The 27,361-nt window shown below is 33.6% G+C and overlaps 2 protein-coding genes across 2 annotated transcripts in view; one reads left to right on the top strand and one right to left on the bottom strand.

Annotated features, from left to right (window-relative positions):
- Nucleotides 1-250: 250 nt before the first annotated feature.
- LOC123557196 (zinc finger protein 729-like) overlaps nucleotides 251-27,361 on the bottom strand; it is a 42,262-nt gene continuing 15,151 nt past the window's right edge. Inside the window, exons 4-7 of the mRNA XM_045348510.2 lie at nucleotides 19,874-20,067; nucleotides 8,305-10,185; nucleotides 7,456-7,629; nucleotides 251-2,463 (exon numbers count right to left, since the gene is read on the bottom strand). Coding sequence (XP_045204445.2) covers nucleotides 2,261-2,463; nucleotides 7,456-7,629; nucleotides 8,305-10,185; nucleotides 19,874-20,067 — 2,452 coding nt within the window. The 3' untranslated portion in view covers nucleotides 251-2,260. The remainder of the gene's footprint in view (nucleotides 2,464-7,455; nucleotides 7,630-8,304; nucleotides 10,186-19,873; nucleotides 20,068-27,361) is intronic.
- Nucleotides 17,742-22,159, top strand: LOC123559008 (E3 ubiquitin-protein ligase TRIM71-like). Its single transcript, XM_045350830.2, has 2 exons — nucleotides 17,742-17,837; nucleotides 19,577-22,159. Exon 2 carries the CDS (start codon nucleotides 19,584-19,586, stop codon nucleotides 21,345-21,347), a length of 1,764 nt encoding a protein of 587 aa, XP_045206765.2. The 5' UTR covers nucleotides 17,742-17,837; nucleotides 19,577-19,583; the 3' UTR covers nucleotides 21,348-22,159.

Raw genomic sequence — 27,361 nt, 5'->3', positions numbered from 1 at the left:
TGGCACAAAGGAGTAGTTATAGAATGGAGATAATCAGGAACCTAAAACTTTGGATCCCTAAGCGTGACCTTTGATCTTTGAGCAAACATGATATCTTATAATAATGAATATAAGTACAAACAATATCCATGCATAAGAGATACAGGCGGAACAACAGATTTATATAAAATTATTAACTTCAAATGATGACCTCAAAGTGTGACCTTGACCTATTATTCTGAATCTTCATGCAAGATAATAAGTGCATGTAAAAAAATTCAACTTTTATTTTCTGTTCAAAACTACTATCCATATATAAAAAGATCAACACCAACATGATATCAACAATAATTTTAATACAATTTTTTATCACTCTTTCATTGCTATGAGTTTTTCTTTTTTCACACAAAGAATAAACATACAATGTAGTGTCATATGAAAGTGTATCTAAACCAGTAGTAAGAATATCAGATATTACCTACATTATTTACATGGCTGATAAAAATTAAAAGTCGTTATATAATTCATTTAGGTTCAGTTGCTTTTTGTACATTCCATTAGTGATACCCAGGTATTTTTCCCTTTGTTTTGAAATTAGTTGATAGATTTACATTTGTAAAAGCTTTGATTTACTGCAATTGATAACAAGAGCTCATAGAACACGAAATGCCCCCCTTGATGCATTCAGTAATTGCACAAGGAACAGAAATTATTTGTTCACTGTAAACAGTAGTTCTACTGTTCTGGTTTAATGTTACCTTAACATTTGACCTATTGACCTCAAAATCATCAGGTGTCATCTTCTGGTCATGATCGACCTCCCTATTAAGTTTCGTGATCCTAGGCCAAAGCATTCAAGTTATCATCGGGAAAGTGTTTAACTGTTCCAGGTCAATGTGACCTTGACCTTTGGCCTACTGACTTCAAAATCTATAGGGGTCATCTACTGGTCATGACCAATCTCCCTATCAAGTTTCGTGGTCCTAGGCCCAAGCATTCTCAAGTTAACGTCTTGAAACAGTTTAACTGTTCCGGGTCACTGGAACCGTGACCTTTGACCTACTGACCTCAAAATCAATAGAGGTCATCTGCTGGTCATAATTAACCTTTCTATCAACTTTCATGATCCTTGACCCAAGCGTTCTTGAGTTATCGTCCGGAAACCATTTAACTGTTCCTGGCTAATGTGACCTTGAACTTTGACTTAATGACCTCAAAACCAATAGGGGTCATCTGCTGGTCATAACCAACTTCCTATCAATTTCCCTGATCCTAGGCCCAAGCGTTCTTGAGTTATCGTCCGGAAACTGAGTCACTGTGACTTTAACCTTTGACCTACTGATCTCAAAATCAATAGGGGTCATCTGCTGGTTATCAGGGTTTTTTCTTTCTGATTTGGGAACATAGCCTATACCCCCAATATTGGGAATTTTAACACGTAAAAGTTTCAAATTGGGAAATATTTAGTCTCATAGGATATAGTAAGGATGTGTTTAAGTACGTTCTCATATACTTGATTCACATTGTACAACCTCCTTAACATACTGCCATTACAAAATTGTCCATAATTTGGTCAATGTTTTTGCAATTTTGATGATTTTTTTTTCAAAATGTAGATTGGGAACTTTTGCACTCATTTTGGGGAAAAAACATACTTTTTGGCATTGGGAATATAGCCCAATAACGGCTATAAAAACGGCCGAAAAAAAAACCTGGTTATGAACAACCTCCCTATCAAGTTTCACGATCCTAGCACCAAGCATTCTTGAGTTATCATCTGGAAACCGTTTAACTGTTCTGGGTCACTGTGACCTTGATCTTTGACCTACTTACCTCAAAATCAATAGGGGTCATCTGCTGGTGATGACCAACCTCCCTATCAACTTTCATGATCCTAGGCCCAAGCGTTCTTGAGTTATCATCCGGAAACGGATTGGTCTACATACCGACCGACAGACATCTGCAAAACAATATACCCCTCCTTCTTCTTCAGCTAAAAAAATCTCTGGTCACAGAAAGTAACTGTAACAGTTTTCATATTTTCAACACAATGAACATAATAAAAGCTTTAAGATTGGTAAAAGCTATTTCTCCTGAATCAGTTTTTCACTAACAAATGATTTAAATCTGATGTATGGTATTGAGGTCATACTTTCTCAAAAATTATCAGCCAGGAAGGCAAAATCACTAACAATGTGAAATTAAATAAAAAGAGACACTAAATTTGAAAGTCTTAATAGGCACTTGGCAATCTTATACACACCGACAGCTATGTTTAGTATTAGTTATTTTGTGAAGATTTCAATGACCTTATGACATCTGCTTGCCAAGTACGTGGATCCTTGTCTCTTTTATGTAGCATTATCATGTGGCGTCGAATAATGGAGTAGTCGTTGAAACTACGTGAACACAGGGCACACTGAAAAGGTTTGTCACCAGTGTGGACCCGCTCATGACGAACTAGTGAAGATCGCTGTGTAAAGCCTGTAAAAATAGTAATAAAGACTTATGTGTAGTTGTTCATGACAAAAATGAATCAAAACTTCAATGAACTGTTATCTCTTTCAAAGAAAAACCATAGGTCACCTGATGTTTGATCCCTGCATATATCCTGGACATGTTGTAAGTGCAGAAAAGCCATGAATGAATTTAACCAAATAACAAGAAAAGGGGATGAATTTTGACAACTAATGTGAAAAGGTTATGTTTGAAAAGGGTCGAAATCAATAAATAAAGACTTAAAATGGATTTTTGTTTCTTGTATACACTGAAATCATTTAGTTTCTAAATGGATATTTCATGGGAAAATAAAAGAAACAGAATTTTATTTGTTTGTTAGTATTAACATTCATGGACTCACACAACCACAAAATCCACAAAAATTAGTTCCCCACATTCCCCCGAATATCAATGATTTCACAGTATAATATTTAATGATTATTTTCCGTAGTTGTAATGTTATAACAAGAGCACGGCCTTGCGGGTGCAAACGCTCATCTGATTCTTTTGCCTTTGTATAATAGTTTTAAAGCAATATAGCTTTGACCATTAAAGAGAAAAGTTGACCTAAACGCAAAACTTAACCAAGAAATCTTGGTCAATACTTGAATACTGCTTATGTTAGCTCTGGACACATAATACAAAGGACAGATTTGAACTCAATTTGTGACCTTGACCTTTGGCATACAGACCAAGTTTATGTGCTATGCTCATCCTCTCATTGCCACCTACCTATGTGCCAAGTTTAAAGACAACACCTTAATTGGTTATCAAGTTATGCTCTGGACACAAAATATGACAGACAGATTTGACCTTGCTGTGACCTTGATCCTTTAATGGCTTTATCTACAGACCTGCCACCTACTTGTGTGCCAAGACTGAATTCAATACATTGAATGATAACTAGAGCTGTCACAGAATGACGAATTATATCCCAACAATACAGCCTTCTCACAGAATAAGCCAATGTAAAAGTCGAACTTGTCATACATATTTGATGTTAAACCTGTGTATAAAAAATTATTTAAATCTGTCAACCCTGCAAAAGCTTAAGACTTTTCTGGGTCAATGTGACCTTGACCTTTAACCTACTGGCCTCTAAATCAATAGGGACATTCTGCTTGTCATGATCAACCTCTTTATTAAGTTTCGTGATCCTAGGCCCAGGTGTTCTATAGTTTCCATCCAGAAACGGTTTAAATGTTTTAGATCACTGTCACCTTGACCTTTCACCTGATCTTTTACTGATCTCAAAATCAATAGGGGTCATCTGCTGGTCATTATCAACCTCCTATCAACTTTCAAGATCCTAGGCCCAAGCATTCTTGAGCTATCATTAGGAAACCGGCCTGCTATAAAACTTTACTTTGAAGGCAACAACAGCCAGCCTCAAGGAGGTACAATAACCCTCCTTTTTCTTTGAACAGCCAAGGTAACAAGAGCTGTCACAGGAGAAAGTGCACTCGACTACTTCGCTGCTGGATAGTGAAACTGGGCACATCTGAGGAAACTGGAGCTGTCACGTGAGTGTTAAATGACTCTAATGGTGGATGAAGATATTACACAAAAGCTTGAGTCTATTTCAACTAGAACTGTCACAGGAATGACTCATACCCCCACCATATAGTCTTGTCACAGAAGAATGGCAACCATAAGTAATCTTAAAAATACTTAGAATAATATGAAAATGTCAAAAAAGCTTAATACTTAAAAAGAAGTTTACTCGTCTTTGGAGTACTTCATCCTGGGCTTCCACATGTAAGTAATACTAGTATAATTATGTGCCCTGGATGAGGTAAATATAAAAAATCTCTATTAGAGATACACTAAAAGTGAATACAAAAAAAGTGTCTTACCGACCCTTGTTACCACAGAAAAATGTATTTACTTTTTACATAGGACTGATAATAAAAAAGTTAGAAAAATACCAAAAATATTGAAAATCTAAAAATAGGATTTCTAAAAATAGACTAATTCCTGGAATTTAAGGGGAAGAAACTCAGTACAAAAGTTAAAAAAAAGGTTACTTCCCTTTGGCTCTAAGCCAATCAGAATGAGGTATAGTGAAAATACATCAAAATTAACCTTAAATTCTAAGTAAAAGGGGACATAATTCAAGAAAAATTGGTGTCAGAGTTATGCACCTTGTGTCACATGATGTGGGTGATGAGGTGGAACATCTATTTTAAGTTTAAATCAAATCCATTTAGTAGTAACTGAGATGCAGTGAATATACATCAAAATAAGCCTTAAATTCTAAGTAAAAAGGGGCATAATTCATGAAAAATTGGTGTCAGAGTTATGCACCTTGTGTCACATGATGTGGGTGATGAGGTGGAACATTTATTTTAAGTTTGAATCAAATCCATTTTGTAATAACTGAGATATAGTGAAAATACATCAAAATCAACCTTAAATTTAAAGTAAAAAGGGGACATAATTCATAAAAAATTGACGTCAGAGTTAAGCACCTTATGTCACATGATGTGGGTGATGAGGTGGAACAACTATTTTAAGTTTGAATCAAATCCATTTAGTAATAACTGAGATATAGTGAAAACACAACAAAATTAACCTTAAATTCTAAGTAAAAGGGGACATAATTCATGAAAACTTGGTGTCAGAGTTATGCACATTGTGTCACATGATGTGGGTGATAAGGTGGAACATCTATTTTAAGACTGAATCAAATCCATTTAGTAATAACTGAGATAATAGATTTCGGGACGCGACGCGACACGACAAAACTGACTCCTATATACCCCCCTCCAAACATGTTTGGTGGGGGTATAAAAATATTAAGTAATAAGACAGGTAAAGATAAAGTGTATCAAAACACTTTATACATATAATTCTAAGCAAAAAGGGTGCATAATTCATAAAATATTGGTGCAAGAGTTATGCAACTTGTGTCATATGATGTGGGTGACGATGTGGAACAACTACTTCAAGTTTGAATCAAATGCATTTTGTAATAACTGAGATAGAGTGAAAGTGCATCAAAACTTTAACCTGATTGAAATTCTAAGTAAAAAGGGGGAATAATTCATGAAATATTGGTGCAAGAGTTATGGTCTTGTGTCATATGATGCGACTGATGATGTTGAACAACACTTTTCAAGTCCGAATCAAATCCATTCAGTAATAACTGAGATATAGTGAAAGTGCAACAAAACTTTAACCTGAAATTCTAAGTAAAAGGGGGATAATTCATTAAATATTGGTACCAGAGTTGTAAATGTATTGAGGAAATCCATACTTTTACTGTCTTTAAAACAAACATTTCAATAAATAAATTTACCCTCTGATCACAATGTAGGTGTTAAAAAACAATCCATAGTAAAAAAATGACCAAAATAAGATGTGAAAGATAAGCTATACAACAAGTACAATACCCTGAAATTCCGAAAATAAGCCACAGCTTATTTTAAATTTTCGTAAGGATTTGGTGGCTTATTATCGAGACCGGTTTATTCTTGAGTCCGGCGAACTTTTGAGTTCATATATTCAGTAACGGTTTAAAAATCGGCGTATTTTCAAGTACTGAAAGACTGAAGATATGGATTTCATAAGTTTGCTTTTTAGTCAAAACATCTACCTATACTTCTATATACTTCTGACATACCAGTTTTGTTACAATTTATTACAAGTTCTTAATAAAAATTATCCAATGCTAACAGATAATTACCCATTAAATAGTTTTGTCTGGCCTAACAAACAAATACACCTATGATTTAATCGGCCAACGGGTATGAATAACTTACACAATAGGTGATAAAAACTGCATTGTGTTATAAAGACCGGTCACTTTAATTAGTAGAATTACAGACGTGACAAGAAGTGTTTGAGACAGGATTTTTTTTTCTTTTTTTCTTTTTTTTTTTTGGCTTTAAAGTTTTAATTTGTCCATGGTTTTAAATATCAGCACAACTTATATTGTTTTAGGTGTCTTTATTCCAAAGTATGATTTATTGCTATTACGTGTGGAAATAAATCTGCTATGTACACGTTCGTAACTTTTGCTATCTCATATGGTGTCTTAACAGAGTCATTGATACTATTACTGATACCAAAAAATTTCGGGATTTCAGGGTACCTCTTGTTATGGACTATGATATATAACCTGGGAATTTGGTATAGTAAAACAAGCAGTTCTGAAGGATCAAAAGTCATATTTCAGTACTTTAATCCTTAATCCTATGCAAAATGTACCCTTATACTGTACTGCCTGGGACAACTCAACACAGAATATTGTAAATGTCATGTTTTTTGGTTATACCTTCCATGTTCACTGTATAGATTAGTATATCATTCGCATCTACATGTAGTTTGGAGTATATTCAAGATGGAAACACTGAAAACCCATTTTGAGATTCCTTCTGAAACATCTGGAAACTTTAAGGCCGAATGCCAGCATTGCCTGACTTTTATAAGTAGAAGTTTTCGGGTAACTTCCAACTTCAAGCCAGACAGATGCACGCTTAGTGACTTAAACTTAGAGGCTTTAATGATGATAAAGACAACTGGGACATTTTAGATCAAATATCTGATATACGTGTATCAGTATACATTTACAATGTATATTTAGTAGAAGTTATTTACTATGTGCACCCATAACATGTGACAACTTTCTGAATAAAAGTATAAATTAGTATACTATAAACGTTTAAAATGTTTAAATATAATGGTAATGGTAATGCATTACCATGGCATGTTAATGGTAATGCATTATCTTCAAAACTGAGCTAACTGTAATGGTAATTAATGGTAATGGGGTAAATCTCAATGTAATGGTATTTAATGCATTATATTACCAAGTAATTGACCCCATCCCTGACCAAGGTGGGGATGTGGAAAGACCCCGACGCCTGGGTGAGTAGGATAGCTCTCCATATACTTCGTATAGTCGAGCTAAAAAGGAGAATTTGAAATCATACAATGTTCCTCTGTCTCTTTAGAAAAAAATGGAAAAATTACCTTTCCCACATGTGTGACAGATATAATCTCTGAATTCACTATGGGTCTTCAGGTGTACAAACAGACCTGATTTCTGCCTGAATGTCTTTGCACAGACATGGCAGGAAAATTGTTTCACTTCTTCATGCACATACTTGTGTTCCTTGAAAGATTTTTGGTGTTGGAAAGCTTTTCCTGAAAAGTGGAATGGAATTTATCAAAACTACTGCAGCTGCAAACATTTAGTAATTTTAATATATATCAGTATAAGAAGTTCTGAACCAGTCTAACAGTCTCTGTACCATATAATCTCAATATATAGTTTGATAGTTATTATTTCTTTAGACGTCACCTGCATGTAGTTCCTAAAATAAATAGTTTACAGGCAATTCAATGCAAATAACCTCTAAAAATATTCTGCATTTAGACAATTTGATATAACAACTGAATGTTCTAATTACACCATACAGGGTTGTAGCCAGGCTATTATCCCATGTCGTGTACGAACTTCAGGCTTGAGTCATGAATGTGATATCCTTCTTATCCCAGTCATCTCTTAATTGCCAAATGAGATGTCTTTAATGGTTAAACACTTACAATTTTCCTTTTCTACAGTTGGTAGTGGTTTTGAGAAAATTTACCTAGTCTTGGCCCTACAGTTACATGTAAGGATTATCTATTTCATTCAGAAATACACCAAAATGAGCCAAATTAGACATTAAAAGCAAAACATTCTAGGAGAGGTTCTCAATACCCCACCCTTCCAGCACTTTTCCCCTTTTGCCACTGTCTCAAAACATTTCTTGAATATGCTGCTAGAACCCTGACACATGACTTGAGCATTTATAAAGCAAACAAATTAAAACCTACCACAAATATCACAGACATATCTTTTGATCCCTTGATGCATTTCAATATGCAAGAGGTATCTGTATCGCTTGTTGAACTCCTTGTTACACACTTGACAAATGAAAGACTTATTCTTGGAATGCAAAGAACTGTGTTGAAATTCAATATGAGCTTTTAATACATTCTCAGTACTAAACGCTTTATTGCAAGTTTCACATTTATACTGCAGTTCTACATAGTCTTCCTGATGACCTGACATGTGTTTCCTATACTCTCTACTAGATTTGTATGACTTATCACAAAATAAGCAATAAAATCCAGACTTTGGTTGCTCTGAATTTAATGCTGTAACTTCTTTCTCTGGGATGTTGATGTTGACTTTCTGAAATCCATTGTTATAAACAGACTTTATATTGATGTTGTTCAAGTACTCCTCATCAATATCTGTGTCTTCATCCATGTAAGATAAGTCATCTAGCTTTTGAATTTGTTTCTGTAAGTCCACCACATCATCTGGACATTGACCGACTTCATCAATGTTCACTGGCTTCAACTTTGTTTTACTATCAGAATTTTCATTTTCTTCAATGATTCCATGTGACAAATCAGAAAAAATTGCATGATTTTCGCCATGGGTGAGAAGATGTTTCTTGTATGCTCTTACACTATTAAGTTTGTAGACTTTGAAACAAATATTGCAGCAATAGCACTGATTTGAATGAACAGTATGATGATGACGTTGCAATTCTTTGTGCAAGCCAAACTGTTTAAAGCATACACCACATGCTAACTTGTTTTGATGCATACGAGCTACATGCTCAGTAAACTGTACTTTACTCTTTCCAGTGTACGTGCATTTATCACATTTATATTCTTTACATTTAGTATCATTTTCCTTACATGTCTGAATATGTTTCTTGTAAACTCTAAAACTATTTTGTTTATACTTCTTATTGCATACTTTACAACAATAGCCTTGACTTCTATGAACACAACGTATGTGGCGTTGCAAATACGAATTATTTTTAAACTTTTTGGAACACCATTGACAAGTAAATTGTTTGCTTCGTATGCCTTTTGTGATGTCCTCAAGAATTTCTTCAGCAGATAAAGATGCTTCATCATCTGATAGCATTTCCTTCTCAATTTTAATGTCACATTTTAGCTCCTTTCCATTTCCATTGAAAGAACTCTTTTCAAAAGCTTTGTTGTAGTTTTTGGTGTAATGGTATTCATCCAAGCTTACAGAAGCAGTTTCATCTGATAAATTCTCTTTCTTGATTTCATGCAAAATGTCATTACCTGATGATATTTGCTTGTTATGACTCTCTTCTAAATTTTGATCATCAACATCTGTATCATGATGATCATCTATTAAATAATCTTTATGTTCCTCTTGACCTTGTTCAATATTATAACACCGATCAGCGCTACATACAACCTCATCAGTACTTTCTGAAATATTTTCAGAAATAGCATCATGTTCTGTATTCGTGTATTCCGAGTAATGACTTACTAGTTTGATATCACTTAAATCACATGAATTGCTGTTTTCTTTACATTCTGAATCAATTGTTGAAGAAATTTCATCATCATTATTCTGAACAATTTCATCAACTGCACCGTCTGGTAAGACTACTGCCCTTTCAATGTCTGGATTTTGACTGTGTTTGTTGTCAGTGAGACAGTTTTCACCAAGTTTTAAACTTTTTTCTTTCTTGTAAATTTCCTCTAAATAGGAATGAGCATTCTTGACACAGTCCCAGTCGCCTAAAACAGAGACAAATTCATCCTTTTGGTCCACAGTGACGCCAGTATCATTGCGGATGATTTCCAAGGCTTTGTCTACTTCATGCCAGGACAAGCTGGATAAAAACTTCGGTGACAATTTACAAATTGTATCTATGAATATCAAACCCATATTTATTACAATTACAGGCCTTTATTAAGGAAAATTAAATCGTAAACGCGATAATTGTTTACGTTTGTTGTTGTTGTTATTGATACCGGAAGCGGAAATTGATTATTTAGTAATTAACCTAAAGAATAGTAAAACCTACAAAGACATGAAAAACGAAAAGACACATTTAAAAATATACTAAACCAAAACTAAATTCGGTCCCAGCTGCTCGGCGCATTATCTGCTCCGAAAACCCTTCTCTACAACCTCCCTTATGCCCCCCTCTATAACCCCCAGTAATAATTGAACACTTTAAAAAGTTCATTATCACACAGATATCACTGTTTCTTTGTGTTGCCCTTGTAGTAAGACAAAATATATTTGCAAGGCAAAAGATCAATGTCATGCACAGACACAGTCAGCAGATCTACAGTATTCATCAATCTTTGTATGCAAAAGTACACGCAATAGTCCTCATGAAAAAGACTACTGGTCACCTGCTCATATTGACATAATTAGTTTTTAATAGAATGAATAAGATTTCACGGCACACCGAACAATCTATCTGTCTGTTTGTCTATCTGTCTGTCTATTAGGCAAATGCTGACTTTTTTACTATTATAAGCATAATATTTTATATGCGAAAATGGTGCACATTTAAAACATTTAATAACTTCATTAGTTTTTAATATAACATGATTAAATATCGTACATATGAGTATATTAACATATTATTTACGATAATTAAATAAATCATGTTGATTTATTGAATAATAAACAAACGCCAAGCTTTTTTTGCTATTTACCTCATATGCGAAAATAGCGCAGAAAGATTTTTTTTCACGGTGCGGTACGATAGGTTAACATATAATATCTTTGTAATTTTTTAGATATATCATGGTCAAGTATCGTACATATAAGTCTATAAACATTATTTACGATATTTAAGAAGAAGAAAAAACATGTTGATAAACTAAATAATTAAGGAACGCCGAGCTTTTATGCTACTTGCGAAAATATAAAAAAAAGTTTTTTTCATAGTGCGCTGTGAAAACATTTAATAACATCACCAATTTTCGTTATATCATGGTCAAGTATCGTACATATGAGTTTATAAACATTATTTATGATACTGTTTTTTAAAAATGTTAATAAATTATATAATAAGAAAATGCCGAGATTTTTTTGCTATTAAAAATCATAGGCGAAAATAGTGGAAAAAGATTTTTTTTCATGGTGCGCATTGAAAACATTTAATAACTTCACAATTTTTCGATATATCAAGCTCATATTTCGTATTTATTAGTCTATTAACCTTATTTACGATATAAGAAAACAATCAATTCACTAAATTACAAATTAAACAAATGCAGAGCTTTTTTTTGCTATTTAAAGTGCTTTTTTTTGCAAAACAAAGGGAAGAGGTGCATAATATTTTCGGACCAGGCCATTCACCAAGCACATGTGGACTAGATTTGTGTGTAGAGCTTCATGAGATATTAAAAACCATCTTTCTTTACAATTGAAAAACAGAGCAAAATAAAACTTTAAATGGAAAACTCTTTTAACAAGAGCTGTTTCTCGACAGCTAGTGCACATGACTATTCGAAGAATTGATGTAAGTATGGGTTCAAAATATAACCAGATATTTTTAGAGAAAAAAAAGGAAAATATATAAGACAAACAATAAACTTGTATTTGTGAAACTAAATAGGTCTTGCACTATATGACAAGGTGTAACTTAATATTACCTGTCATGTCATTTACTCATTTCTATGTCAAAAAGGGCCATAACTAAGCCAAATAAGGAAAAGTAAATAAGTGGTCAAAGTTTCAGAGCCAAAGGTGAAACTGTTTAGACAAAATATGGACTTGTATGAAAACTGAACCAATTTCCAAGTCAACAAACGGCCTAATTACAGCCAAATATTTTTGATTTACTGGCAGTTATATACCATTGATTACAGATGGAGATCATCATGACAATGAACAAGTATTCAAAGTTTCAAAACCACAATAATGTCAAATACTTTTGACAAAATGTTGTCTTGAACTAAACCAATTTTCAAGTCCATGAAGGGCCATAATTTAGCCAAAATACTTGGCAGAGTTATCTACTTTTGTCTACAAATAGAGGCTGTTATAATAAACAAGTGTTCAAGGTTTCAAAGCCACATGTCGAATAGTTTTGACAAAACGTGGACTTGTACGAAAACTGAACAAATTTCCTAGTCTAAAGAAGGGCCTTATTTCAGCCAAAATACTTAGCTGAGTTAGATATTCTTGCTTACAGGTAGAGACTGTTATAATAAACAAGTGATAAAAGTTTCAAAGCCATATGTCAAACAGTTAACACAAAATATGAAATGCAATTATTTTAATAAAAAAACTTAACCAATATTTTAAGTTAAAAGGGGCCATAATTCAGACAAAATGCTTGATGGAGTTATATACTCTTGCCTAAAACTGGTGATGGTATACAAGTGTTGAAAGTTTCCATATGTGAAATGGTTTAGTGAAAATGTGGACTGGTACGAAAACTTTAACCAAGGTGTGATGCCGTGGAGTAAGATAATTCTACTTATTGTTCAGATAGTCAAGCTTAATATAATGGGCGATATCGGTCAGTTAATTCCCCTGATTAAACAGGTGCGCGTATAGGTGGCGCTACATGCGAATAGGTCCTAGAAAATTTTGTTTACATAATTTACATTATATAGTCGCTGTCACTTCAGACTATATTAGTAGATTTGGAAAATATCCGATTATGTTATCAAAATTCAGCTGTTTATCCCTTGAGCAATTGAGGAAAGAGCTTTATTTATATTTATTGATACTCTGTGAGGCTAGCTGTAAGGACTGTTTTAAAGTGCATTTTCTGTGTGTCAGTTTATATATGGACTGTATGATTGTTATGTTTGTTAATTGTGACAATAAATACTATTATTTAGCTTTAAAGTATTTTTCAATATTGCAATGCCTCCTTGGAAAGTCATTTTATCATTGTACAAGTATTCAGACTATATTCTTAGAATAAGGATCAGTATACTAGACAGTATATATTCCTAAAGTTACAAATTAATCGGAAAGATCTGCATACACAGTTTAATGCAATGAGATCTTGAATAATATAGAAATTATAATAATAATTACTGTAAAATGTTAGAATATAATTATACTCTTGTGATAAGATGTCCCTTCAATTTTCCATCAGCCCAATTAATTTAATTATAGGTGTTTTCTCATATATTTCATGAAAATATCATCCATGAGGCATAAATGATCTCTATTGACAAGTTGACATACCACGTGTTAATTTAATTTTATGATGCTGCCTCTTTAATTTTCAGTCAATTCAGTTCACAGCAACTTGCCCACATAAAGTGAAAATATAAATCTCTACATTTAATAAAAACACCCGTAGGATTTATAATACACATACCACAAATCTGTGAAGCTTTAAAAATAAAAACAAATGTGAGACATATTAGACATTATTTCAAATTGCAATGTATTAAGAAAACTTATTATACACATTACATTAACATCTGACCTATATTTAACACCTAAGTGGGAGCAGGAAGTGTTAAGTCTGCTTCAAGGACATATTCTTGAACCCCCTAGAGTTAACAGGACACATGGCATGTACATTTTTATGGTAACAATCAGTATGCAGCCAATGGATAGGCAATTTTATGCAAACTAAATGTTTCCAGAGAAACCATTGTCTATTTGAAACAAAGCTTCCATTCAGGGGTAAAATTTAGCAATATTTTTCAACTAGCTACTATAGCTAGCCCCACTTTGCTTATAAATTGTACGGAAATGTGACTCGCTTAAATTAAAGCTACAATAATAATTTCAGTTATATATTACAAGCCTGCATTTTGAAATGATGAAAATTTTACCAGGCTTTAAATTTTATGTTAAAAACAGAAGAAACAGCTATCCAAATAGATTATATTGATACATTACACGATTAGATTTTTTTAATACTTTAATTACTTTTTTATTCAGCTGTCAAATGCATGAAAGGTTAAGAAAAAGAGTTTAACTATGATAAAAGCCGAGAGTATACGCATGATAGGACCTATTCGCCCGTAGCGACACCTATCAAATCATGTGGGAAGATAACTCAGCGAATGCTGCCATTGTTAGGATTATGATTCAGAATTTTCTTTTCTAGCCATAGCGTCACAGCTGACCTGAACTTAACGTTCTCTGCTTACAAGAAAAATTAATGTTTTCAAAACGGATGTCAGTTTGGTCCCATACGCTGATGAAATACATTCCTTAAATATGAATTTTACTTTGGGATAGGTTCGTGTGACAACATTAGCACTTTTTATTGATTGGAATGTCGGGAAATCCCAGCGCAGGTGAACTCGTCTTGTAGGAAATATGCTGACCTAGAAGCAGGACGGGAATACCAGTCTCGAGACAGTAAAAGGATTAAGTAGCTTCCAAAAGGCTAAAGCCTTATCCACTAAGTAATTGAGTACAAGCAGTCTTTGTTTTCCCTCAAAAGTAACAATTACTAGGTAACTTAATAATTGATTACCAAATTTTAACCATTGTTAGAGCAAGACTTGAAGTGCATTGCAAGAGCAGTTTTTGCACTAATCTAGTCGAGAAAACATTGTTTTACAGCTTAACAAGAAGTGTTGATATTTTAATGACAGCTATAACACTGGCTGGCTGTATCTGCATCGACTTTGCATAGCATGACTGATGTAAAAGACTGATAATTTAATTAAGAAGCCACTACAAACACACAAAAAATCTGGGCATTTAAGATAGTGCTGCAGTGAATAACTGGAAGAAATGGCCTAGCATCCTTTAATCCTGCAACATAGAGAAAAGCCTTGTAACATGGAAATACGGAAATAAATATCATCCTATGACTTAATGACAGCTGAGGTGTTAATGTACCATTATACACAGCAAAATTACCATTTTTCTTAAGATAAAATGCAATTAGAAAAAATGGCATATGATAAATTCTAAATATAAATGTCTTAAAAATCAAATATTACAGATATTATGTTCGTTTGTGAGAGTTATCATTAAAATCTACCATGTAGAAAGTTTCTTTCTGCAAAAATATCACTTGTCAAGATTTTTATTTCCCATAGACTCCAAGTATGAAATCTTTCTCTCCAGTCAGTCAAACAAACAAGAGCTGTCACGGGACACAGCAGTCTAGACTATTTTGATACTAGATGGTAAAACTGGGCATGTCTGAGAAAGCTGGAGCTGTCACTGGAGTGTTTAATTACTCCAATATGGATGTAGATATCGGAAAAAAGCTCATGTCTGTGTCAAATGTATTTAGTAATAACAGAAATAGAGAATTGTATCAAAACATTAAATAAGTATGTGGAACAACTATTTGAAGTTTGAATCAAATAATTGAGATATAGCAGAAGTGCATCACAACCTAAACCCTGAAATTCTAGTAAAAGGGGACATAACTCTTTGGTGCAAGGATCATGAACATTGTGTCATATGATGTGACAATGTGGAACAAGTGTTTTAAGTTTGAATAAAATTCATTTAGTAACACCAGAGATCAGAATTGAACTGAAATTCCAAGTAAAAAAGGGGACATAAGTCACTAAATATTTACGCCAGAATTATGGACCTTTTATCATATGATGAGGACTACAATGTAGAAGAACTATTTTACATTTCAATCAAATTCACTAAGTAATTATAAATATATTTAAAGTGAAAGTGTACCAACAGCATTAATCTGAAATTCTAAGTGAAAAGGGAGCTAAATATTCATGAAATATTGGTGCCAGAGTTTTGGCCTGGGTAATGATGTGCTACAACTATTTTAATTTTGAATCAAATCTGTTTTGTAATAACAAATACAGAATGACAGTCAAAACATCAACCTGATATTTTATGTCAAAAGGGGGCATAATTCATGAGTGGTGCCAGACTTATGACCCTTATAGCATATATGATATGGGTGTTGATGTCAAGCCAATGTCTGAATGAAATACTTTATATAATAACAGAGACATAGTGGAAATGCATCAAATTAACCTAAAATTGTAAGGAAAACGGAGGCATAATTTATTAAAAATGATGCCAGAGTTATATCTTAAGTTTGAATCATTTTTAAAAGTAATAACTGAGAAAGAGTGAAAGTACATTAAAACTTAAGCAAAAAGGGGAATAATTCATAAAATATTGGTGCGTGAGATATGGCTCTTGTGCTAGTTGATGTAGATGATGATGAGGAATAAATATTTAAGTTTGAAGCAAATCCATCAAGTAATTAAAGAGATAAAGAGAAACAAGAACACCACAATGCAAAGTAATATATGCAAGACATGAAGCAAAGTCATATGACCTTTGACCTTGAAGTGAGCCATCCGAATCATGCTCAACAAGTCATCACATATCAAGTGCCAGATTCATCAAAGGTGCATACAGTAGATTTGTTATTGCGGATCAATTACAATGCCCTCTTTTCTTGCACTGATACTGGTCAACATTCAATACCCCTCATTGGATTTCAAGCAAATACAAGATAGAAAGATGTATCAATCAAATGACAAACTGAGTATGAAGAGTTGTGACCTTGACCTTTTTAATATGTCCTTAGCTCTAAGCAATAAGATGCCAATAAACGATAGAGGTTGTGTTCTGACTACAGGCAAAGACTATAATTACTATAATATATCAATTTTTGTTATCTTGAATACCAAAACCAATAAAGCACTGTTGCCTTTTTTGTTTCTTTGGTTGTTTTAGTTCAAATATTTTTGTGAATATAAATAGAAAGCAATATTTTTTTTGCAGTGTCTACTGTATGCACATATTAAGCCACCAGTCTAGCTTTTTCTTTCAAAATGACATGAACTTTTCAATTGAAACCAAGAACAAGTCTTTTGTTCTGATCAACAGCAGAACAATGTTTGAACAGTTCATAAACTGTACATGAAAACTGATTGACTATTTTGTACCAGTAGAGGACTTATTTCTGAACTGTTCTAAAAATGTCACAGAACATTTCAAGCATACTTTAAAACATGTTAAAAAAGACAAATACAAGAACATTTCTTTTACAGTTTAAGAACCTTTGTTTAAGAACAGTGCAAGAACATTTCAGAATAACAAGATAAAGAAGCGTTCATGACCAGCTCAAAAAGAAAAGTTCTTGACTGTTCATAATAAAGAACATTTCAAGAACTGTTTGTTCTTAAAAGTTGTCTCATTTAACATTTCTTAAAGTGTGTTTCATTGGACGGACAGCTAGGGCACTGATGGAGGGTGGGGAGGGGGTAAAGATTAAGTAACCTTATGAAACACTAGTAGAGGAATAACAATATACAATCTCTAGAGCCCTCATTTATTATACAGCTAAACACATATCAACTTGTAAGAAAACTGTGCATGACCTAGTAAGATAGGGAATAATCAACTGCAAATGATATATGGGTAGATAATTACTTGCTTTTTCATTTCTTTTATTAAAGTTTACCTAAATATAGATCGAGATATTGAAAATAATCTTTGGTACAAAGTACAGTTAGGAGGTAAAACTTAAATCATTATTAAAGCTGCCATATTCTTAGTGACAAATTTTGTTCTTTAAGCTTTAAAAGGAACTTCTCAAGTGGATAGAAAGAGCAAGGTATTATCACACATAATAACAACTAATAATTTACTACTTTATTATTATGATTTATGTCTCTAATAAAAAGTTAATGTGTCTAAATTGATGTTTAAATTTTGACCTTGTTTGTAACCTTGCATTTGCATTATTCACAGTTTTTTAAGTCAGGTCCTGTGAAGTGAAAGAAAAACAAAGGTGAACAAATTCACATGCTTGATATATTCCAACATAGTTGCATGACTGTAGGTGAAATATCGTTTAAGATATACTAGTATGCAAAACACACTTTTAATCACTTTGTGTGTATTTTTCACTAAGTCAAGGACCATAACTTTGGTCTGGTTGAGTGAAATCCCATACAGAACACCAGATGCACAACTTCACATGCTATATATCTATCCCCTATTAAATGTTTTATGACTCTAAACTTATTTAGATACATGCAACACAAGCTTGTATGCCCATTTATGCATATTTTGACCAATACAAGTCAATGGCAGTAACTCTGGTCTGACTGAGTGATATCTCTATCAAAAACTCAGGTGCACAACTTCACATGCTGAATAACATTCCTGTAATGTTTTATAATCCTGGGACAAATGCTTTTTGAGATACATGTGACACAAAATAAGACCTTTTTTCATGCATATTTTTGTCTTTTTTGTCTAAGTCAAAAGCCATAACTTTGGTCTGGCTGTACGAAATCCAGAATAAAACACCAGGTGCACAACTTCCTGTGATGAATAATAATCCTGAGAGATTTGATGACTCTGGGTCAAATACCTTTAGAGATATGCATGACACAAATTGGTACGGACGGACTGATGGATGGACAGGAACTCCTTCAAGAACCCCCAAAATGTTTAAAGGGGTGGGGGGGGGGGGGGGTGGCAACTTCAAACAATAATGTTTAAATTTACTGAGTAAGGGAAAAAGCATCTGCATTATAAAAAAATTAATGTTTTCCCTTCTTCTAGCTGTAATCTTACAAGTTACAGTAACTACTGAAACAAATTACTGAATGCAAACATTGACATTTGCCACAATATATATTTTCTTCACTAGCACGTCATTAAAGAGTTTTAGGTGAAAGTAGGGTGTTGGGGGCTGAGCAAGCTGGATGGATGGATGGGGCCAAAACATTAAGCATCAAATTTTTTTATTTTTGCAGAAAGACATTACCTGGTAAGTCCAACTTCGAAGCCTTATTAGTAACAGATAAAACTGTTCACAAGTGCTCTAGAAAAAGTTATCATAAGATTCTTTTTTTAGAACATATATTGACACAGAAGGTTACCCAAACCCTCCTCCCATGTGAATTCAAGAGACTGTTTAACCTGCATCCTTATCTTTCCTTAAACAAGAAATGGTGTAGCAAATTTCCTTAATGAATAAATTTAAGACCCTTTTAAAGTGTTATACATTATCAACTTTCAAATTTCAAGAGTCTTATACAAAATGAATCTACCAAACCCTTGAAGTTTGGAAAAGGAAATCCTGAGGCTGAGCTTTTGCTAAAAGAAAAATGAGATTCTACAGAGTTTTGTATCAACATATCTCAAACTGATGGTGGATTTTTTGTTCAACCTTATTTTGCGGCCTGGTCACACAGACCAAAAACAACTACCGGTATACATTTTTATGAAGCATTTAATATTTAATCAATATGAGAAAATCTATCAGTATTAATTAATAAAATCAATTTATGTGTATCTTTCAAATTACTGCTTCATAAAGAAGTCTTCCATGTATTTCAGATTTAAAATGGCTTTGTTTGGCAGAACGGCATCTCCGAAGTTTGTTTCCTCTATGTCTAGAGGTTCTGGTGAGGACTTTGAAATTTTCTGTCAGCCATGCGACCGGGATAATATCAGACTTCCTGCCTTCGCTTTCTGTGTAGACTGCGAAGAGCATCTATGTGAATATTGTTTAAACCACCACAAGAGAGCCAAGCCTTCAAGACAGCACACCCTCCTTGATAAGCAGAACATGCCACAAAGTCTACAGGTGTCTACTTCACAACCTGATCCCCATGCTTTGCCTGGTGATCTTACAAAACCATGCTATACACACAAGAAAGAAATGATCAAGTTCTACTGCCATGATCATAATGCACTTCTCTGCAGTGTATGTGTAACTCTGAAACATCAAAGCACTGCCTGTCGTGTGGACTACATACCGGATATATCTGGCTATATTGTCAACAGCAATGAGTACAGAAGGATCATTAAAGAGATAGATACCATGACTGGAATATTTCAAGATACAGCTGGAGGCCTAAAGAAAATGACAGAAAAATCTAATGCTTCTTTGACAGATGCTCTTGCAGAAATTAAGAAGCTCAGGAAAGAAATCAACCAAAGGCTGGATGCTATGGAAAATGAAGCTGAAAATGAAGCTAGATCTCTGAAAAAAGACAATGACCAAAGACTTAAGACTGCACAAGCAACATGTGATGATGTTATAAAAGACCTTCAAGAATCATCCGATAACATTAAACAACTTAACACATCAAAACAGGCTGACAGACTCTTTGTTGAATTGAAAGCCACTGAGCAACTTATACATGAGAATAAGAAATATATGCCACATCTAATGACAGTCGAAAATGTTGAAGAATATCACTTTAAGCCAAACCTGGATATATCTGCCCTTTTTGAAAATGAGAAATCTCTTGGAACATTAACTACAAAAGCATTAAAACCGCCAGTAAATGTCTCAGTCAAACAGTATTCACACCAGGGAGAAATCTGTGTCAGTACATCACAAGATAAAGGAACTTGCTTCATAACAGGAATGACTGTTCCCACATCTGACATACTTATTGTGGCAGATTATGGAAACTTCTCAATCAAAATGATCGATAGCAAAAGTTATTCCATCATCGGTCTACTAAAACTAGATAGGAGCCCCTGGGATGTTACCACAGTCTCAGAAGACAAACTAGCAGTCACAACGCCATATTCAAAAGAAATTCAGTTTGTATCATTTAAATCAAACAGACTAAAACGAAAAGGCACTATAAAAGTTGAGGGAACATGCTATGGTATATACTGTTACAAGGAACAACTCATAGTGTTATTTAAGTCACCAGCAAAACTCCAAATCATTGATCTGAAAGGCAAAGTACTAAAATCAGTCACTAAGAATATACTTGGTGTAGATATTTTTAGTAATCCAGGGTATGTTACAGCCAGCAGCAGCTCTATCTATGTATCTGACAGAGAAAAGAAAGCTGTGATACAGTTAAACTGGCAAGGTGATGTGACAGGTGTTTATCGTGTATTACGTGCTCCTGCAGGTCTTGCTATGCTTGCGGATGGATCAGTTTTTCTGAGTGATTATCATGATAAAAGCTGTAGCATAAAAAATATACCTGGTGACTGTACTAGAGGAGAAGTTGTGTTGAAGGATTTGAGGAAACCCTTTGCCATCTGCTGGTGTGAGGCCAACAAAACCTTGTACATCAGCAGCTTTACACAATATGCATCGGCAGACAACTTTGTTTCGGTTTACAAGATGTCATAATAACTTCATCAAGAAGTATTTGCCCCTTTGCTAACACTCATTGCAGTAACTATACTTAAATAAAGATCAGTGTTTTGGTAAAGCCCCAGTGTCACTGTCTATGCAGTGCTAATAAACTGATAAAGACTTTTGAAAATATAAATAACACAATGCTGATATAAAACTTTTTCAGATATAATCACTAAATTATTTTAAATAGTTCTAGCAAACACACTGTTGGGAGCATGAGCAAAATAATCTCTAAACCAAAATGAATTTATGAATAATATGGGATACTGAAGCAACTTTTGCTGTAAATCTAAAATATAGCCTATCATATGGCAACATAGATGTATCCCAAAACTACATAGATTTCAATCACAGTCACCTTCTGATTATCTGGAACGCTTCAAGAAACTGAGACTTCTTATTTTCCTTAGTGTTTGTAATTACAGAATAACTATCATTATTGCCAACTACATAATATTTTAACAATTTTCATTAGTCATATGATAGGCTATATTTTAAATTTCATATCTTATCATGATAGGATTTATTCACGCTCTTCAAAATATAACTTTGGTTTAGAGATTATTTTGATCATGTGATTCCCAACAGTGAAAGTGGCTGGTGGTTAGCCTATAGCAATTCATGTGATTCCTGAACCCTTCACTTTTGTGCTGGGAACTTGCAGGATAGTTGGTCATGTAGAAATGTGGTTTTCTGGTAACAATATAATTATACAAAATTTTACCTTTATAAACTTGTGTAGTATGATTCTGCATGTTTAATGCATGAAATAAACAAGAGGGTCATGATGACCCCATATCGCTCTCTTTGATTTGACATGGTGGCCTTGTTTTTGATCCCACATGACCCAGTTTCTAACTTGGCCTAGAGATAATTAAGATAAACGTTCTGTGCAAGTTTGTATAAAATCAAACCATAAATGAAACCTCTATATGGCTTGAAGGGCCAAAACAGAAAATTTTGCCCCTTTCTGGGACAGTAATTCTAGAACCCATAATGGAATCTAGCCGGTTTTTGAAAGGAATCGATAATTTATCGTGACTTAAGTTATAAGTGTGGTAAAAATCAAATTTAAAATGTCACTTCTATTGTGTACACAAGGTAAAAATTAACAAATTTTGGCTCTTTCAGGGGTCAATTAGGGGCCGCAACTCTGGAACCTATGACTGGATCTGATGGATTCATCATGGAATCCAAGATCTATTGTTGTTAAAGATATCTTACAAGTTTGTGTCAAATCAAACCATAAATAAAGTCTTTATATGGCTGCAAAAGCCAAAATAGCAAACTTTGGTCCTTTAAGGGGCAATAACTAAGACTGGAGCCCATTAAGGGATCTGGCCAGTTTCCGAAAGGAACAGAGATGTTATGCCAATACAAGTTGTGTGCAAGTTTCATTAAAATCAATTGCAAAATGTGGTTTCTATCGTGTTCACAATAAATTGTGGACGGACGATGCAGACAGGTGATCACAAAAGCTCACCTTGTCATCAAGCACTTGACCATATCTTTTTTATTTGCCAAATTTCCTTACTGTATCCTAGGTTTTAAAACAAGAGCAGCACCTACAGGTTCCATCGCTCATCTGCAAGTGCTGGACAATATGTAAGCAAAGAGTTATAGTTCAGATTTTCTAAGTTAATTTAAAGTACAACAAGAGCCGTCCGTAAAACAGCGCGCTCCACTACTTGGCGATTTGACAGTAAAATGAATTTATGTCTCAATAAGATACCTCTATTTTAAAAAGGCAGATACACCCAAGATGATGATGGTAAAGATATTATTTGAGTTTCAAATCATTTTCTTATATAGTACCAAAGTTATGTCCAGAAAACAAAATTGTCAAAAAAGGTATGAAAGGGGCATAATTTGGTAAAAAATACAAATCAAGAGTTATGGGGATTGTTACCACACATGCAGATGATGATGATAAAGATACATTTTAAGTTTCAAGTATTTATCTTATATTGTACTAAAGTTATATCCAGAAAGCGAAGATTGCCAAAAAACTTTAAGTTTGAAAGGGGCATAATTCTGTCAAAAATACAACTACAGTTATGGGGATTGTAACCACATATGCAGATGATGATTATAAAGAAATATTTTCAAGTCATTATCTTGTAAAGTACTAAAGATATGTCTATAAATGAAGCTTTCAAGAAAATTAACATGAAAATAATTCCTAGTATAACAACTTGGTGACCTTGACCTTGGGTAAAATGGGCCCAGCCCCTGTACATACTTTGTTTGTATGCTGGACAAGGTTTATGTGAAGTTACAGTAAGATATAAGCAATAGTAACAAAGATATGACAGAAAAACAAAGGTTGCCGAAAAACTTAAACCAAGATAGCTCACGCTGGAGCTGGGGTAAGTAAAATAGCACCCCTATTCTCCGAAAAGTGGAGCTAAAAAGGGCCATAATTCTGACAAAATGCAGGTTAGAGTTATGGTTCTATGCCTACATAGTCCCCCTAATGATGATAAACAAGTGTGTAAAGGTTCAAAGCTGTAGCTCTTTTAGTTTTTTTGAGAAAAGGTGACAAACAAAACTTTTTAACCAAGAATCTCAGATTTTTAACAACAAAAAGGGCCATCTGACAAAATGTAAATTGGAGATATGGTTTTTGGTCTGCACAGTCATATTATGACGAGAAACAAAGGTGGACCTAAACAAAAAATTTAACCCAGGAGAAACAAAGGTGGACCTAAACAAACAAGAGCTGTCACAGGAGACAGCGTGCTCGACTATTTCGATGCTGGATAGTGAAACTGGGCACATCTCAGGAAACTAGAGCTGTCACTGGAGTGTTTAATGACTCCAATTGTGGATGAAGATATTGCACAATAGCCTGAGTCTATGTCAAAAATATCAACTTAAAGTAATAAGAGAGGTAAAGATAAAATGTATCAAAACACTATATAAGTATATCCTAAGCAAAAAGGGGCATAATTCATTAAATATTGGTGCCAGAGTTATGCATCTTGTGTCATATGATGTGGGTGATGATGCTGAACAACTATTTTAAGTTTGAATCAAATCCATTCAGTAATAACAGAGGTAGAGTGAAAGTGCACCAAAACTTTAACCTGAAACTCTAAGTAAAAAGGGGGAATAATTCATGAAAACATGGTGCTAGAGTTATGCATCTTGTGTCATATGATGTGGGTGATGATGCTGAACAACTATTTTAAGTTTGAATCAAATCCATTCAGTAATAACAGAGGTAGAGTGAAAGTGCACCAAAACTTTAACCTGAAATTCTAAGTAAAAAGGGGGAATAAGTCATGAAAAAATGGTGCCAGAGTTATGCATCTTGTGTCATATGATGTGGGTGATGATGCTGAACAACTATTTTAAGTTTGAATCAAATCCATTCAGTAATAACAGAGGTAAAGTGAAAGTGCACCAAAACTTTAACCTGAAATTCTAAGTAAAAAGGGGGAATAAGTCATGAAAAAATGGTGCCAGAGTTATGCATCTTGTGTCATATGATGTGGGTGATAATGCTGAACACCTATTTTAAGTCTAAATCAAATCCGTTCAGTAATAACAGAGGTAGAGTGAAAGTGCACCAAAACTTTAACCTGAAATTCTAAGTAAAAAGGGGGAATAATTCATGAAAAAATGGTGCTAGAGTTATGCATCTTATGTCATATGATGTGGGTGATGATGCTGAACAACTATTTTAAGTTTGAATCAAATCCATTCAGTAATAACAGAGGTAGAGTGAAAGTGCACCAAAACTTTAACCTGAAATTCTAAGTAAAAAGGGGGAATAAGTCATGAAAAAATGGTGCCAGAGTTATGCATCTTGTGTCATATGATCTGGGTGATAATGCTGAACAACTATTTTAAGTCTAAATCAAATCCGTTCAGTAATAACAGAGGTAGAGTGAAAGTGCACCAAAACTTTAACCTGAAATTCTAAGTAAAAAGGGGGAATAATTCATGAAAAAATGGTGCCAGAGTTATGCACCTTGTGTCATATGATGTGGGTAATGATGTTGAACAACTACTTTAAGTTTGAATCAAATCCATTTAGTAATAACAGAGATAGAGTGAAAGTGCATTAAAACTTTAACCTGAAAATCTAAGTGAAAAGGGGGGATAATTCATGAAATATTGGTGCCAGAGTTATAGCCCTTATGTCAGATGATGTGGATGATGATGAGGAATAAGTATTTCAAGTTTGAATCAAATCCATCAAGTAATTACAGAGATAAATTGAAAAAAGAGAAAGTGCACCAAAACTTTAACCAAGCTGGGGACGCGGAAAGACGCCGACGCCGGGGCGAGTAGGATAGCTCTCCTTATACTTCGTATAGTCGAGCTAAAAATTTAACCCAGAAACTCAAATTTTTTAAGTACAAAAAGGGTCATAATTCTGACTGATAATTCTTGGCCTACATAATCCCATAATGATAATTAAGAAAGGTGCAAAGTTTCAGAACTGTAGCTCTTACAGTTTTATGGACTTAAACAAAAAAAATTTAACCAACAAAAATTTTAATCCAGAAACTCAAGTTTTTTAAGTACAAAAAGGGTCATAATTCTGACTGATTCTTGGCCTACATAGTCCCCTAAATAATTAAGAAAGGTGCAAAGTTTCAGAGCTGTAGCTCTTACATATTTATGGACCTGAACAAAAAAACTTTGTTTCTACCAATGTTTTTCAAAAATCTGATGAGTTAAAAAAGCCTTAAATCAAATTCTACATTTGAAAAGAAGTTGATCAAAACTTGCAAAACTACTGTAAATAAGTTTGGGTTATAAATCAACAACAAAACTACTTTGTAAATGAGATATAATTTCTAAGTAAAGCATACAAACTAACATTTTTATCTAATACACTGTTGCAGATAATTTACTGACATTAAAAATTTTTCCAAGAGACAAAACTATAAAACAACCATTTTTGACAAGAAAATAAGATCTTTCAAATGAAATAATATCGAAACAAAAACATCAATGATAATATTACATTGTAGCTCAACAATATAATAAAAAATATCTAAGTGCATAAAATAAGCAGTCCGAGACCAAACCTTTATACAACACATATATTCAATAACTTAGGCTTTACCGATGCCTAACGCATTTTTGAGAACAAAAACTTTATATTTTTCTTTTTTAAAAGACTGACATTTCTTGGCTTAAAAAAAATCTTGGGTTTCAAATAAAATCTGATTTCATCTGAAAATTGTATTACTTTTCCTTCTTTCAGTCACTCATTAATTAGCCGGACCATCAAATGTGTGAAATTCAAATACTGGCCAAAATAAGCATTTAATGATTTTTCAAGAAGTTACTGTTATGTTTTTTTTAAGAAATTGGTTTCATTATGTGGTATGTAAATAGAAGATTTTTACAGGTTAATTTCCATGTTGTTAAAATATTGATAACTCCAAGAGCTTTTGAAGTACTCTACAGTTTTAGCCAAAAAATGTATACATAGCATGTCAGACCAGCATCATACAGGACTTACTACTGTAAAATCATTGATATTATTGGACTATTAATTTTCGTGGATTTCACGGTTGCGTCAACCCACGAAATAATATCCCAACTAATAAACCTTATCTTCAAAATTTAAAATCCACGAATTCAAATCTCCATGAAATAACCGTTTTGGCCAAAATCACATTATTTTACCCAGATAAAATAAGCTGTTTCACAGTATCTTTAGATTCAGGTATAGCATACTGTTTCTACAAACACAAATTGCTTTGTTATGGTGCATATATGAGTGAAGTTATTTGAATATCCGTGCATTAAAAAGTTATACAATGTACTCCCGACAAAAAAATGACAAAATCTTTTACCTCGTGACTTTGAACTTTGAGTTTACCTTTACCCTGCTAAATTTCTAAAATGGACTGGTCTATTGTTCAATTTGGGCAATACCATTTATTTGAAGGGGTGTTAACTGAAAATTTACTGACTGAATAGCAAACAGTGTAGACTGTAATCAGCCTGCACAGATGTGCAGGCTGATCTTGGTC

This window comes from Mercenaria mercenaria, chromosome 5 (assembly GCF_021730395.1).
Source record: "Mercenaria mercenaria strain notata chromosome 5, MADL_Memer_1, whole genome shotgun sequence".
Lineage (NCBI taxonomy): Eukaryota > Metazoa > Mollusca > Bivalvia > Venerida > Veneridae > Mercenaria > Mercenaria mercenaria.
Note: the sequence above shows the minus strand (reverse complement) of the source record. Positions and strands in the feature narration are given on the sequence as shown.